The sequence below is a fragment of the Delphinus delphis genome, chromosome 8 (assembly GCF_949987515.2).
Source record: "Delphinus delphis chromosome 8, mDelDel1.2, whole genome shotgun sequence".
Classification (NCBI taxonomy): Eukaryota; Metazoa; Chordata; class Mammalia; order Artiodactyla; family Delphinidae; genus Delphinus; species Delphinus delphis.
This window is the reverse complement of record NC_082690.1, coordinates 49,652,081-49,669,145: the sequence shown is the minus strand read 5'-3', so window position 1 is coordinate 49,669,145 and position 17,065 is coordinate 49,652,081. Positions and strand designations below refer to the sequence as shown.

The following is a 17,065-nucleotide window of genomic DNA, read 5'->3' as shown; positions in this document are numbered from 1 at the left end:
TAGGTTAATAAATTGTATGTACAGGATACTCCTTATCTAATGTTTCACGTGCCCCCTCTGATTTGCACTACTGTTTGAGGAAGATCCTTCTAGATTGAGGAGGATAGTTCCTCTGCCTTAGGTTTTTGGTTTGTGCTCTTCCTACCCCATCCCCTGAGCTCTGCAAATGATATTTTAATGTGAAAATGTTACTTCTCCCAAATAAAACACCTGCGTGCGTTTTTCCGGAGTTTAGTTTAAGGCAGAATTTCTAAAAGTATGTCCAGTTAGGTAGTACCTCATATTCCAGGGGGAAAAAGATTGTTAAGTAAGGTTAGAAAATGCTTTGACAGCATTTCTTTATTGCTGTAGAGATTCTCAGATCCTTTATTTGATCATGAACCTTTCTTTTTTCATAGAGCATTTCACAGATCTGGTATTATATAGAAATATCACTTTGAGAAAAGCTGGAATTGGTATCACTGAACTGAATTTCAGACTTTTGAAGGCTGCTTAAAGCTGAGTCCTTGAGTAGTTGTCCTGTGGGTTATCTATTAGAGGTCTGACTTTACGTTTCCCGATGTACTATTTTTGCAGCATGTCTACAAGTTGTGAAATAAATAAATAAATAAATAAATAAATAAATAAATATATATAGTGCTAATGACATTGAATAAGCAGTACTTAAGGAATGTACCAGAAAATAGCATGTTACATTTGCTTCCCTTCTATTTCCATAAAGTTTATTGAATTTATTCATTTGACAGGTATTACCAGCCAGATTCTATGTCAGAAAATAGGGATGCTTCTTAAGTGTAGCCTGGGGCACTCCATGAGTTCTCTGGTCCCTTTTAGGTACTAGAAGGCCTTGGGTTCCCTCTAAGTTCCTCTGCAGAGAAAATTCAGTACATGCACAGGCCCGTGGAAGAAGTCCCACATGTATCAACCTGTCCATTCCTTTTGTTAAAACAAGGAAACACTTCTGTGTGGATTGTCTGTAGAGAAGTGCTATCCTGAGTCCTCTTGAGTGACCCACAACTGTGATGCCTAGAGGACCCCATCTCCCCACAATCCGGCAGCTGGGGCACTGTGGTCCTTCATCGTATGGGCTGCTGTGAAGTTGTATGTGCCAAGTAGCTAAATATTTTGAACGTGACGGGAGGGAAAGAAAAAGCCAGGGTGGTCGGGGTGAAAGTGAGAGTAGGGAAGAGGCCAGCGAGGTAAGCAAGGGCCAGACCCTGTGAAATTTTGTAGGCCATATCAAGAATTTTGGATTTTATCTTCAAACAACAGAAAGCCACTGAAAGTTTAAGGAGAGAAACAACATGATCACATATGCTTTCTGAAAGGCTCACTCTTCCCAAAGTCTGGAAGTTTGTATGTGATGGGGGATGTGTGTGTGTATCCTGGACAGTCTATATGAAAAAAGGATTTATAGGGCTGCAGTTGGCCCTGCTGAATCCCTGCCCTCTGGTGAGCGGGCCAGGGGTCAGCCTCGATGGTGGGGCTCTGAAGCTGAGGCTGAGGAAAAGTCTCTTCACTGACCGTACTTCACTGGGTTTATTTGAGGTGTGGGCTCTGAGTTGGGCAGGAAGACAAATCCAGTAAGGTGGGGAGATGTCTGAGTGGGCTTCAAAATTGAGAGGCGAGTGCCAGAGTCAGAGAGTCAGCGAATCTAGACAGAATGGGGGTCAGCGGAGAGAGCAATGCCTGGACCAGGCACAGAGGTTTGGGGAGGCAGCCTCCGCGTGGTTTCTGGGCCAGCAACCTGAATTTAACTGGTCAGGGTTAAGGCAAGAAGTCTTCATCTTTTCAAAAACATCATCAATTCCACTTGGTTAGATTTCACTTACAAGTTGTTTAATAGGGTGCCCTGGCTGATACAGGGCTCTGAATTTTCCGAAACCTTGATGAGAAGCAGGGGGCAATGTGGGGACACACAAAAATTGTATATTGTCTAATGTTTTTTTTTTTAATTGAACTATAGTTGTTTACAATGTTTCAAGTGTACAGCAGTGATTCAATTTTATGTATACATATTTTTCAGATTCTTTTCTGTTATAGGTTATTACAAGATATTGAATATAGTTCCCTGTGCTCTACAATAGGTCTTTGTTTATCTATTTTATATTTAGTAGTGTGTATCTGTTAATTCCAAATTCCCAATTTATTACCCCCCCCAACCCCTGACCTGTCTAATGTCTTTTAAGCGAAAGGTGTTCAGTATTCCCTTCAGCAAATACTGTTTCTTTGAGCAAAATTATAAGACAGGCCCTTGGTTACAAAGGACAGGTCTACCCATTTTCTTGGGGGAAGCTGTAGAATCCCCGTTGACCCAAATGCAGATGTTAAATCATCTCAGTTTGGAAATATATAGTGTTGTGTTTAAACTTGTGTTGGTCTGTGAGTCTTGTTGCCCTTCTTTTGTTGGGAGAGGTGGAGTAGGTGGAGCTCAACCAGAAAAACAACAACAACAGAAGAACAAAAAAAACCACTCTCCGGCCAGGATAACCAGAGCTGGAACTGACGCTTGTCCCTGGGGGAAGGGTAGAGGTTTTGCTGGGGTTTGAGTGACTCCAGGTGTTGAGGATGAGAGGAGAGAAACTAAATGTGCTGATTAGGTAAGAGACTTTGTAAGATTTCTAGTTTAAGCTGTTGTGCTTTTGGAAACAAGGTGACAAAGCAACACAGAGTGGGGAGACGGCTCTTGTCCTCACCTCTGCACAGTCCTCAGAGCCTCTCTGGAAGGCAGGTTTCAGGAACACTGAGAAACAATCCCTTAAACAGAAACCCTTGAGCACTGAAAACAATGAAAACAAGAATCCTCCATGGGGCTGGGGACAGAGCTGGAGAGGAAGGACATGGCTCATATGGCATGGTCAGTGGAAGGGATGGGGTTGGTAAGCTTTTAAAAGGACCACTTCAGGGAATTAAAGAAATAATTTTGGGGGCTTCCCCGGTGGCTCAGTGGTTGAGAATCTGCCTGCTAATGCAGGGGACACGGGTTCGAGCCCTGGTCTGGGAGGATCCCACATGCCGCGGAGCAGCTCTGCAACAAGAGAGGCCGCGACAGTGGCCCGCACACCGCAAATGAAGAGTGGCCCCCTCTCGCCGCAACTAGAGGAAGCCCTAGCACAGAAACAAAGACCCAACACAGCCAAAAATAAAAATAAATAAATAAATTTTTTTAAAAAAATAAATAATTTGGGACTTTGTTTGTGGGGCGGGGTGGGCAGGAGGGCTGGATTTCACTGGAAGGGATTAAGAGTTGTCATTTGAGGTAACAATATAAGGGTGACTTTACCAGTACCCCAGGATGGTGAAGAGTGTATATAATGCTCGAATTCCAGTTGAGTAACTTGACAGTAAGGATCTAACAAAGAAAGCCCGTCCCTTCTGCATGGCTCTAAACATGAAGATAGGAAGGAAACCTGCGAATTAGTGAAACACCCAGATGAACTGTGACTCATTTTCACTCCTTCAAAATCACAATGCAATTTCAATTTCAGTTTGAAAATTCCCAGTTACCTATTCTACCTTCACTGCAACGGCTGCAACATTTCACTTCTGGCCACACATATTCCCAACTACGTATCTTGGAACAGAGTGAGTTAAATACTTAAAGTCCATCAAGAGTGAGTTTTGGAGTTTGCAGGGTCAGCTAGGGTGATCTTTTTTAGACTCCTGAGGATTGAACAGACTAAAATTGCTTGGTGAGACAGAAAAGGATCTCTTTATAGTGGTACTGCTTCTGCATGCTCTGCTCCACATATATACATTTTTTCAGAACAAAGCACTGAAACAAATAATAACAGAAGCATTTCTATCTTTCCCTCTGCAGAAAGAATGCCTGAGGAGGCTGCTGTACTAGTTAACGTGATTGCATGCTGAATGCCCTAAATTCTTCTCCACAAATACCTCAAGGAGATGGTTCAATTATTGGATAAGACTTTCTATAATAAATCCCTGAGAGATAGAATACATAAAGGAGAAACTGGAGAGAAAAGATCACTCACAATACGTGTATGGAATGTGGCCTCAGGTGACGATTGTTTTCAGCATCTTAACTACTTTAGTTCTGTAGCTCTGGTGGGGAGGGGGAAGTGCAGGATAAATCCTTGCAATGGCGCCTGGGAATCCTCCATCTTCAGGTTGCCATGCAAAGTGTTTAGACAATATATGAACACTAGATGGCGCCCATAATCTTAAGACATAGTAAAAGGCTAGTTGCCTTTTCTGTATAGGTGAGTGTGACTATCTTGTCGGAAAACAGTCAATTATGGGAACTATAAACATATCTACTCAAGCATTTCCCACTACTGGGGTCCTATGAGGTGCTCCTTATGTAATGGTTTCGTGGTCAAATACGTTTGGGAAAAACCATATACTTTATCTGCCTCTAAGGAGATTCGCAGTGTACACTGGTAAACAGATGTTTTTGAAAAGCTCTTCAGGGAAGAAACCTGCTCACTAGGGAACCCTTTCTCTCAGTAGCAACCTAATGCAATCCTGCTGTTCCAATATCCTGTGAACTCACTTTGGGAAATGTTCATCTAGTCCAAGCCCTGCCCCAAAGAAGGAATGGCTCAAATTATCTAAAAGAGGCTTTCCTTAGACATGGTTATCTGACACACTTTAAAAAACATCACACACATTCTTAAGGCAGAGTAGTTAGTAGTAATAGTATTGATTGAGTACTTAGAGTGTGACATGCTCTGTTCTAAGTGCTTTCTTCTCTTTCCTCAGTTTGCCATCTCTATCTCTACCTATGTTAGATGCATTGATATACAGTTGGCGTGGATTTGCGGTTGGTTGAATGCACGGATGCAAAACCTGTTGATACGGAGGGCCGACTGTATACATTGTGCTATGCCATTTTATATAAGGGACTTGAGCAGAGTGGATTTTGTTATCAGTGGGGTGTCCTGGAACCAATCCCTCGTGGATACCGAAGGACAAGTGGATCTGCTTTTAGGCAGTAAGCATTTTGAGATTAGTCTATTTATCTCATTCATCTTTGAGATTTCAGTTCCTAGTACAGAACCTGGCACATAGTAAGCCATTAATAAAATATCTAAAAAGGTTCTATAATCTATATGGGAGAAAAATTCTGGGAAATAGGGATGAACATTATATCCCTAATTAGAAAGGTAACTGTCTATTGTACAATTTCCTTCTTTATGGAGACCAATTGAGAGCAGCGATCTACCCTCCAGCTCTCTTTCCTGGGGATTCTATTTCTCTTCTCTAAACTTACTATGTTATTGTTAGCATAGCATAACTTATTTGCAAATTAATCTTACATGACTTAGAAATCTATGTATTGAACTTATTTATTTATTTAAATTAATTTACTTATTTATGGTTATGTTGGGTCTTCGTTGCTGTGCATGGGCTTTCATTTTTTTTTTTAGTTGCTGCGAGAGGGGGCTACTCTGCATTGTGGTGCATGGGCTTCTCATTGTGGTGGCTTCTCTTGTTGCGGAGCACGGGCTCTAGGTGCATGGGCTTCAGTAGTTGCAGCACGTGGGCTCAGCAGTTGCGGCGTGCGGCCCCTACAGTGTATGAGCATCAGTAGTTGTGGCGCACGGGCTTAGTTGCTCTGTGGCATGTGGGATCTTCCTGGACCAGGGCTCGAACCCGTGTCCCTGCATTGGCAGGCAGATTCCTAACCACTGTGCCACCAGGGAAGCCCTATGTATTGAATTTTTTTTTTAAAGGTATTTTAAAATTTATTTTGGTTGCATTGGGTCTTCGTTGCTGCACATGGGCGTTCTCTAGTTGTGGCGAGTGAGGGCTACTCTTTGTTGCGGTGTACGGGCTTCTTATTGTGGTGGCTTCTCTTGCTGTGCAGCACGGGCTCTAGGCATGTGGGCTTCAGTAGTTTTGGCACGTGGGCTCAGTTGTTGTGGCTTGCGGGCTCTAAAGCGCAGGCTCAGTAGTTGTGGTGCATGGGCTTAGTTGCTCCGCGGCATGTGGGATCTTCCCAGACCGGGACTTGAACCCGTGTCCCCTGCATTGGCAGGCAGATTCTTAACCACTGTGCTGCCAGGGAAGTCCCTGTATTCAATTTTTGTTTAGAGTTTTCTTGTGTTTTCCAGGAAGTTATAACTTGTCCTTACATGTCCAGTGCAGGCTGTAGGTGCAAAATATTATCCTCCATATTCTATTGTTAATAATTCTATTCTGTCATTTTTCTTTCCATATTGTAATAATGTTTGAGCTTCTCAAGCCTGTTTATTATTTCCCTGCAGTGTTAAACCAATGAAATTCCAATACTGAGCCTTTAAGCTAGACACTTTCTAGCCACAGTTTTTATAAATTTTTACAAGCTAAAGAGGAGAAATGTTCCCTTTTTCTTTTCAGTTGCAAAAAGCAGAAGATATTTTCATTGTTGAACAATTTTTGCAAATGTTTTACATAAAAGACGGATATGATATTTGAACTTCAGAGATTTTTATGTTCTATGAATTGTAATCTCTAAGAAGACTGTAATTCTGATTGTTTGCCTTGCTTACTCTGTGGTCCTGGCAATAATATTTAAATGGATACATCTACTTCTAAAAGCAGAAATACTTGGGAGTTTTCTTTGTTGAGCCATAAGAAGGTTATTGGCTCATCTCTTTTTCTACCACACACAGAGAGGTTAAAACAAATAAAACCCATGACTTAGTGGATTTCTCATTTAAACAGAGTTAACAAGTCTAATATCCTCTCTGTGCCTCAGTTTATGCATCCTTCAAATGAGCATAATAAGGCACAGGGTTGTTATAAGATTAAATTAGCTATAACTGTGTCTGACTCAAAGCACCATGTAAATATTAGCTTGTTACAGTTCTGTGTGTTCCAGAGTGTGGTGTGCACACAGAGCAATGTGTACAAAGACGGTGCTGAATGAGACCGTTGTCAAGGTTTGGAAGAGAGATTGTGCTGTGAGGAGAAAGAACACTTATTTTGGGTCAAGAGACCTGCTTTTTTTTTTTTTTTTTTTTTTTTTGTGGTACGCGGGCCTCTCACTGTTGTGGCCTCTCCCGTTGTGGAGCACAGGCTCCGAACGCGCAGGCTCAGCGGCAATGGCTCACGGGCCCAGCCGCTCTGCGGCATGTGGGATCTTCCCAGACTGGGGCACGAACCTGTGTCCCCTGCATCGGCAGGCGGACTCTCAACCACTGCGCCACCAGGGAAGCCCCAAGAGACCTGCTTTTGAGCCCAAAGTCATAGTCAGTAGATGTGGAGCTTTGGACAAATCATTTAGCCATTCTGAATCCCCTTCCACTGATAGGAAAAGTGGGAGTAATAATAACATATCCTGACACTTAAGATTTCTTTGAAGATTCCCAGAATCAATGCATGTGAAAGTGCTTTGTGTCTGGGAAAGTGCTATGACAATGTGAATGCTGATTGTGATGAAATGACAGAGTGGTCCCCCAGTCTACATTTTTTTTTTTGGCTGCACGGTGCGGTGTGCGGGATCTTAGTTCCTGGACCAGGTATCGAATCTGCACCCCCTGCTGTGGAAGTGTGGAGTCTTAACCGCTGGACGGCCAGGGATGTCCCCAGTCTACAGATTTTGAGCCAGGAGGAGGAAGTATGTTCTAGAAAGTATTTTAGAGTCAGTTTCCCAGGTTATAGTGACTTTCTTTATTTTTAAAGTTTTTTTTTTTCTTTTGATGTGGACCATTTTTAAAGTCTTTTATTGAATTTGTTACAATATTGCTTCTGCTTTATGTTTTGGTTTTTGGCCTCGAGGCATGTGGGATCTTAGCTTCCTGAGCAGGGATTGAACCTGCACCCCCTGCGTTGGAAGCCGAAGTCTTAACCACTGGACCACCAGGAAGTCCCTATAGTGACTTTTTAAGGCATCACTATTTTTAATTCAGTACTTTTTCATCAGTAAACATTTTTGAGAGACTGCTATGTGTCAGGCACTGTGCTAAATGTTGAGGATACAAAATCATTAAAACGATACAGAATTTGCTTTCAGGGAGTTTTTTGTAACTTTGTAGGGAAACACAGGTGTGTAAATAAATATGGGTGATGAGGTTTAATAGTTTATTAAACCTTTTAAGTTATATCTTTTTTTTTTTTGCGGTACGCGGGCCTCTCACTGTTGTGACCTCTCCCATTGTGGAGCACAGGCTCTGGACGCGCAGGCTCAGCAGCCATGGCTCACGGGCCCAGCCGCTCCGCGGCATGTGGGATCTTCCCGGACCAGGGCACGAACCCGTGTCCTCTGCATCGGCAGGCGGACTCTCAACCACTGCGCCACCAGGGAAGCCCTAAAGTTATATCTTATATATATGATTTAAGTATAGAAGAAGTAGGTGGGGCGAAGTAGTTGAAGACATGACATTGGGTGACAGAACAAAGGCCTGGCGTGGGACCTTACCCTACTTATCCTATATTCAGTCTTTCCAGACATCTGCTAGTTGATGAGTGAGAAGGAACCTGCATGTGTGGGAGAACCACAGAAACACATAAGGCGGGGACATGCATGCAGACCACTGGACACTTTGCTTAGGTCCACTGACTACATTATACAGGTAAATCATGTGTGCATGGGTAGGAGTTGGAGTGATGGTTAGCAAACATAAGGTCACTTGGAAAATTCTAGCTACAAACCATAGCCATAAAGCAAAAGCAAATTTTTCTAAGTATACAATGAAAACCACAAACTAAATGCTTCATTGAGTTGTGAACGATAACCTCAGCCATAGAACTGGGCTCCTTATGTAATTCTCTATTATTATTTGCATGTTTGCCAAAATTGCAGTATGGGCATGAACGCTCACAATGGATTTAACTACTTATCATAGAATTTATCCCAGGGAGGTAGCTTGATGTAGTAGAAAGAAGCACTCAGTAGATATTCAAATAGAAGAAAGGACCTGGGGAAGAAAGGAGGAGGGAAAGCAAGATGGAAGGAAGGATGGATGGCAGGAAGGAAGGAGGGAAGGATGAGGGGAGGTAGGTGGTGGGCATTAAAACTGAATATTTAAATCCCAGCTCTGACTCTTTAGTTAGGTTAACTCTGACAAGTTATTTAACCTCTCTGAACCTTATTCTTTTCATCTGGACATGGGGCAGTACCTTTCAGGGTGATTGTGGGAATTAAAAATTACTTTTATAAAATGCCTGGTAAATAAGTGCTTATTAACTCATTTCTAGTAATTTTTGTATTTAGGTAAATGGTCATGCTGTGACCACTTATCAATGTCACCAAATTGTATATAGCACTATTTTATACATTATTCTTACATAGTTATATGCAACAAACTATATACATCATGAAGATACGGTTTTTAGAGTATAGTGATGGATTTTGAAAGAAATTTGGCATTTTGAAAAATAAGTAATATACCTAAAGAATGCATGCTTCTCAGTGTTCTATTGGATGCAAATATGTCTCAGAAAATCTAAATGAAAACACTAACACCTTTACCTGTATCTGAGGGAAGTAACACGCTTCAAACACCTGAACACCATTTAAATTACAACATGCACCTGAAGCCATAATGCTCTCCTCCACTTTTCCTTTGTAATTAAGGTGCTTTTGGAGTTATAACTGGGAGTGACTTTCTCTCAAATGGTGTCAGACATGGAGGGAATAAAGATTAAGAAGAAATACTCACAGATAGGATCTGGTCTCCTCTCTGGAGCTCCCCACTCAGGTCTGCTGGTCCACCAGCCAGAATGAAGGATACAAAAATACCTTCTCCATCTTCCCCGCCCACGATGTTGAAGCCCAGGCCAGTGGAGCCTTTGTGCAGGACCACCTTGCGTGGCTCCCTGTAGAAACAAGTGGAGAGCACAGTTCATAGGGTGGCCCACTCAAGATTTACATTGCTTTTACTTTCACCAGGATATATGACACCAGCAATTCATTACCTGTGAAAATGGCTTCCCCAATTATGATAAATTTGCATATCAAAAAGATGCTAATATCAGGGCAGATGTCTGAACTCCTCACTGTAACAAATGCCAAAATACCATGCAAATTTATTCCTTAATTCCAAAACATTTACTTAAACTAGACTTACAAGTTTCCTTTGTTTAAAACATCTGTTCTTGTAATGAGCACTAGAGTAGTATTCAGTAGGATGGATGTATCCAAAAAGAGGGAGAGAATTTGGGGGACAAGAGACTAGACTGAATAGGTCAGACCATGAAAGATCTTACATGCCAGCCTGTGGGTTTGTTGTCTGTTTGATTGTTAATTAAAATTTACTCTGTAGGCAGTGGGGACTCACTGGAAGATTTTGAGGCACGAAGAATATTTAAATCCATTTTAGGAAGATTAACAAATGACCATAATAGGACTGATGGAGTTGGAAGCGCAGATATGATGGGAGACAGGAAAACCAGTGAGGATGTTATGCAAGTAATCCACGTTTGAGGAAGTGACAGCCTGCCCAAAAGTGATGGCAGTGATAATGAAAAGAAAGGGTAACATGAGAGAGGTAATATGAAGGGAGGAACAGAGGGTCCAGAGATTGATTCAGGTATTGGAGGAGGAAGGAAGAACATCTAAGTAATTGGCAAAAGAGGGATAGGTGGGTCATGAGGATGAGTATGATTTTGAAATGCTCAGTTCCAGGTACTAGTGGGACATCCTTGTGGAGATGTGCAGAAGCAGTTAGAGACAAAGGATAGGAATTTAGGTTCTCAGGACTGCAAATTCAGATTTGACGGTCATCAATAAAAGGCTGAGAGATGAAATCTTAAGGCAACAGTTCATTGAGTTTGTGTAGAAGCTGGAGAAATATGGAATGTAGAATTGTAAAGGATCTTAGAAGTCATCTAGTTGAATTTTCTCTAGCAGTAGTTTCAAAAAATGTATTCTGCCAGCCTTAGGTTTGACCAAGGTGCTTTTTGTATCACCCACCCTCCTCTCCCAGATATCTCAGTTCCAATCATTAAAGCTTCCTCTTCTATTTTCCTGCTCTTAATGATGTAAGAATGGCAAAGAGCCATCCAATATATTTTTATACTAATGATTACACAGATTTTGTTATTTGCTATCACATTTCCTTGCACAAAGAGATGCATTATATCTATATTTAACCTTATTATGAGGAAGGATTTACAATGCACATCAGAGCTTGGACTATAAGTAATATGTAATAATGCTATGTATTAAGACTTAATTCATTTTCTTCTGCAAATACTTTGTAAGCACCTACTATGTCAGGAACTGTTCCAGCTACTCGGAAAGTTTGTAAGCAAAACAAAAATCCCTACTATTATAAGCATACATTCTGATGGGGGTAGACCACTAAAAAGAAATAGATGCAATAAATAAGTTTGTTATATAGCGTGTTAGAAAGCAATGAATATTTTAAGAAAAAGAAAAAGCAGAGCAGTGTAAAAAGGATCGGTGCTTTCAGGGATTGGCTTGGGCAGGATTTATTGAGAAGGTGACAGTTGAGGAAAGACTGAAGGGGTGAGAAAACTAGTCATATGATATCTGAAGGAAACATTCCAGCCAGAAAGAATAGAGGCCCTAAGGTGGGAGGGGGCCTGGTGTCGTCAAGGAAGAGCTAGGAGGCCAGTGTGGCTGAATGAGTGAACAAGGGAATGAGAATGGTAAAAGATGAACTCAGTGTACTCGTTTTCTATTAATGAGTAGCAAATTGCCACAAACTTAGTAGTTTAAACTACAACACCCACTATTATCTCACAGTTCTGTAGGTCAGAAGTCTGGGTGGGCTTGTCTAGGTTGTCTGCCTAGGATTTCTTAAGGTTGGTATCAAGGTGTCAGCCAGGCCAAACTTTATTGGGAAGCTCTGGGGAAAAATCCAGGTCCATATTTAGTTAGGTTGTTGGCAGAATTCAGTTTCTTGTGGTTGTAGGACTGTATTACATATATTTTATCATAAGGAATTGGCTCATGCAGTCATGAATGCTGAGAAGTTCCAGGATCTATAGTTGGCAAACTGGAGACCCAGGAGGGCCAATGGTATAACTTCTAGCTAAAGTTTGAGTCCAGAGTTAGCAGAAGACCAATGACCCAGCTCAAAGAAAGAAAAGAAAGAGCAGATTCTCTCTTACCCAACCTTTGGTTTTATTCAGGCCTTGGATGGGTTGGATGTGGCTACCCATACGAGAGAGGACAATCAGCTTTACTTAGTACACTAATTCAAATGTTAGTCTCATCCAGAAAGTTCCTCACAGACATACCTAGAATAATGTTTAACTAAATATCTGGGCACCCTGTGGCCCAGTCAAGTTGACATATAAAATTAACCATTAGTCTTAACAAAGACTGAGGTCCCTGTTTTCTTGCTGGCTGCCAGTTGGAGGTCTCTCTCATCTTCTAGAGGCCACACATTTTCCTTCCCATGTGGCCCTCTCTATCTTCAAGCCAGAAATGATACAGTTAATCCTCTTCATATCTGGAATCTCTCTGTCTTGTTCTTCTGCAATTAGCTGGATTTAACTCTCTGCTTTTCAAAGGGTCATGTGATTAGCTTAGGCCCACCCAGATAATTCTTCACCTTAAGATCAACTGATTAGTAATATTAATTACATTTGCAAAATCCCTTTTCCATGTAAGGTAACTTAACTGTAGGAGTAACACCAGGAGGTGGAGATCATGGGGCCATTTCATAATTTTGCCTACAACAGGCAGAGAGGCAACAGGGGATAAATCCTGAAGGGCCTTGTAGACCATTTTAAAACTTTAACTTTTACTCTGAGAGAAATGGGGATCCACTGAGAAGAAGAATTACTTGATCTGATTTACTTTTTTTTTTTGATTTACATTTTTAAATGATTACTTTGGTATAAAATAGATTTGAGGGGCAAAGTTTAAAGAAGTGAGACCAGTTAGGTGGCTATTGCTATATTTAGGCAAAATATAATAGTCCCTTGGACCAGGGTGGTATTAGAGGAAGTGGAGAACAGTGGATACATCTCCATCTATTTTCTTTTCCTGTTCAGACTGAGTAATTCCCGTTTTTCTATCTTCAGATTCACTGATTCTTTCTTCTGTCATATTTATTCTGCTATTGAGCCCATTCAGTGAGTTTTAAAATTTTGTTTATTTTATTTTAAAGCTTTAACATTCGATTTGGTTTTTCTTTATATCTTTTATCCCTTTGCTGAGGCTTTCTTTTTTAAAAAAAAATTATTTCAAGTGTGTTTGCAATTGCTCACTGAAGCATGCTGGCTACTTTAAAATCCTTGACAGATAATTCCAACATCTGTGTTATCTCAGTGTTTGTATCTGTTGATTGTCTTTTCTCATCCAAGTTGAGATTTTCCTAGTTTTTGGTATGAGAAGCAATTTTTTTATTGTATACTGGACATTTTGGGTGTTATGTTGTGAGGCACTGGATCCTATCTAATCTTAGTCTTTTCTGCATAGTCTTTTCCAATTGGTTTAGGTGTAGCATGTAGATCCAAGTGAGATGGATATTCAGCTCCCTATTCGGCTCTGGTGACACCAGGGAGGAGAGAAGGTGGGGTACCAGCTAACATTTGACTTATTCTACCTGCCTGTCACTTGGTGGGGGTAGAGGCTCAGGTCCCATTGGACCCACTGACACCAGTGGTGGAGAGAAAGTAGCATGTTGACTAGCACCACCTTGAACCACCTTGTTTTGCCTCTTTGCCTCTGGGTGGGGCTAGAAGTTCAGCCCCCCACTGAGTCCCACTGACACTACCCTGGTAGGTAAAGTGGTTTGCCACTGAGTGCTGCTTCCTTCTTCCTCCTTCTATCTGTTGCCACTGCCAGGGGGTGGAAGTCCAGCTTCCAGCTGGTCCCTGCCAATACCAGGAGTAGGGGAATAGAATGCTAACCTCATTCCAGCTTGTTGCTGCTGGGTAAAGATGTAACTTCAGCTTTCCACTGAAAGTGAAGTCTCAACCAGCTACACCTCATACCATCTCATTCTGCCTTTTTGCTGCAGAGTGGGGATGGAAGTTCAGCTCTTGTTTGGACCACTGACACCAGCCCAGTGGAGGAAATGAAGGGCCATCTCATAATTGCTTCTCCTAACTGTCTCTGGTGGGGTCAGAAATCGAGCTATCTGCATGGTCTACTGGTACCACAATGGTGAGTGGACAGTTTTTTCTTTGGTATTTGGCTAGAATTAGGGCCAGTATTACTAAAATGTTCCCAGTTCTATTCGTCTACCCTTTACCCAGTCCTTTGGTTACAGGGAGCAGGCTTTTCTTGAGGCTACTTTATCTGTGCCTGTTGGTGGTTTCAGGGTATAGGCTTCTCTACTGCCCCATCCAGGATATATGGGAAGCAGAAAGGAAATCCAGATAACTGACATCAGTGTCATTCCTCTCCAAGCCAGCCTGACTTCTTTCCAACTTGTTAGAGTGTTGCTATGTTTATCATGTCTAAAGTTGGTTTTGCTTTTATAACAAGCGGGAGGATTAGAGAGGAATGGGGATACTCTATTTTGGCTGATACTGGAAGTCCAGGTTCTAGATACATTTGTGAAGGTAGGGGCCAAGAGGATTTTTGACAAAAAAAGTTATTATAAAAATATCCTTCTTCCACCAATATAAAACACACACTCTTAGTGGGACCAATGACATTCAAGCTACAGATAATAAACAGAGGGAAGGAAGGGGGGCTATTATGACTCTTTATCTATACGTTAAATATTGTGCTTGATGCTTTCTGTGCATTATTCCATTTATTCCTCAAAACAGTCTAATGAAGGATGTATACTGATGTCTGCAACTACTTTGAAACCGATCCTAAAGGGAAGGTGGATTGATGACTGGATAGATTGAATAGACCAAGTATAGTAAAATGTTAAAAGCAGAATCTTGATGGCCAAGTATATGGATGTCCATTATAACATTCTTTAAATTTCTTTATATGTGAAAAATTTTATAACAAAATATTGCAAAAAGTAAACAACCTGATGAAGAAATTATTTTGACAACTTTTTAGATTAGTGAAATAAGACTGCCAGCCCAAGTTTTTACTGAGTTTAGTAAGTAGCAAAGGCAGAATTAAGACAAATTTTCTGTTTCAAAATCTCAGAGTACGATATATTCCAGAGATTGTCAATTGATAAGTTGGAGGCTTAATTTGACCCACAGTGTTTACAAATGTTTGAATTAGTTGCTCATATTTAAAATTAGGAAAATTTGCATAAAATGTGGATTTATGGCTTTACATGGAAAAAACCCAGACATTCTGTGAATACTGGCTCTTAATCTCATTGCATAGCAACAGTTGTCTAGAACATGGCTCTGTTTAGATGGGGCATTCATTCTCTAGCTTGCCTTGCATTCTCTAGTCTTACCTTTCCCTCACATTTCTCAGACAAAAATCTATAAGTTGCATCATATTTGCACTTCTTGCAAAGTTAAGAGGAAAGTATTGTACTCAAGGTTCTATCAAAAATGAGAAAATGAAAACTTTATGGAGGGAGCCTGATATTTTAATAGAAAAATGGGAGAGAACAAAATTTCTTTGGAAGTAAGGATTATCCTTACATGTTTAATAAGCAAAATGCTCTCTGCAGAAAGAATACAGCTTTAAAGATTATTATGAAACATCAGACCCCATTACATATCTATGTAACCCATGCAGGGGCATTTTGTTAGTGACCCTTTGCATAAAGCACATCATTCTTAAGTGATGGTAGTTTTTATTTATTTTCCTTGGACAAGTCTGTTAAACCAAATTACTTGGAAACTTCTCAACTCTTGAGATTTAAATGTCTTTTTAAAAACAGAATTTTATATCAAAGTAAATTAGGATGTTTAATAAAAGGGAGAAATGCCAAGAAATAAATCTGTAAGATGGTATGCAAATAAAATGTCCGAAGCACACTCCAAATGATGTACTTTTTCTAATTTAAACTTCTTATACTGATAACCCATTACATTATATGGAAGATTTTAAAGAGTTTTCATGTAAAGATGAAACAAACAAATGAAGATAACAAAACAGAAACAGACTCACAGATATAGAGAGCAAACTAGTGGTTACCAGTGGGGAGAGGGAAGCGGGGGGTGGGGGTGGTGGAAAATAGGAATATGGGATTAAGAGATACAAACGACTATGTATAAAATAAACATGCTACGAGGATATATTGTACAGCACAGGGAATATAGCCAATATTTTATAAAAAACTTTAAATGGAGTATAATCTATAAAAACATTGGATAACTATGTTGTATACCTGAAACTAACATAATACTGTAAATCAACTATACTTCAATAAAAAAATAAAAAAAACTGTTTTAATGTATATTTTTCTTGTCAGAGGATCAAAACCCTGTGGAAAATTAGAAGTTCTACTTTTTTTATTTTATATTGGAGTATAGTTGATTTACATTGTTTTGTTAGTTATAGGTGTACAGCTAAAGGATTCAGTTATACATATAATCCATTCTTTTTCAGATTCTTTTCCCACATAGATTATTACAGAATACTGAGTAGAGTTCCTTGTGTTATACAGTAGGTCCTTGCTGATTATCTGTTTTATGTATAGTAGCGTGAGAAGTTCTGTTTTTCTGATGCTTAGGTAAGTCAACTTGTTTAAGGTAGTTGTTAAGCTAGCTTATTGTTCACGCAGCTAGTAAACATCACAGCTAGTCTTCTTTTTCAAGACAAATTTTTTTCTTCCAGTTTAATTGCGGTATAATTGGCATACAATACTGTATAAGTTTAAGGTGTGCACCACAATGATTTGACTCGCATACCTCATGAAGTGATTATCACAATAAGTTTAGTAAACATCCATCCTCTTATATAGATACCGAATTAAAGAAATAAAAAATATTTTTTCCTTGCAATAAGAACTCTTAGGATTCAGTCTCTTAACAACTTTCATATATAACATACAGCAGTGTTAATTATCATGTTGAACATTAGATCCCTAGTACTTATTTATCTTATAACTGGAAGTTTGTACCTTTTGACTGTCTTCATCCAGTTCCCCCTCCTTCCCACCCTTCACCTCTGATAACCACAAATCTGATCTCTTTTTCTATAACTGAGACTTTTTTTTTAAACATCTTTATTGGAGTATAATTGCTTTACAATGGTGTGTTAGTCTCTGCTTCATAACAAAGTGAATCAGCTATACATATACATACATCC

The 17,065-nt window shown here is 40.2% G+C and overlaps 1 protein-coding gene and 1 non-coding gene across 14 annotated transcripts in view; both read right to left on the bottom strand.

The window, feature by feature from the left end:
* Positions 1–17,065, bottom strand: part of DLG2 (discs large MAGUK scaffold protein 2) — a 929,335-nt gene that overhangs the window by 355,809 nt on the left and 556,461 nt on the right. For all 13 annotated transcript variants that reach the window (XR_009520377.1, XM_060018173.2, XM_060018175.2 and 10 more), the window contains one exon: positions 9,612–9,768. Coding sequence is in view for 12 of the 13 variants with exons in the window: in XM_060018173.2 (XP_059874156.1) it covers positions 9,612–9,768 (157 nt within the window). In the remaining variant the exon portion in view is untranslated. The remainder of the gene's footprint in view (positions 1–9,611; positions 9,769–17,065) is intronic.
* On the bottom strand, positions 7,745–7,816 carry TRNAW-CCA (transfer RNA tryptophan (anticodon CCA)). Its single transcript has one exon. It is a non-coding gene; the product is annotated as a tRNA-Trp (tRNA).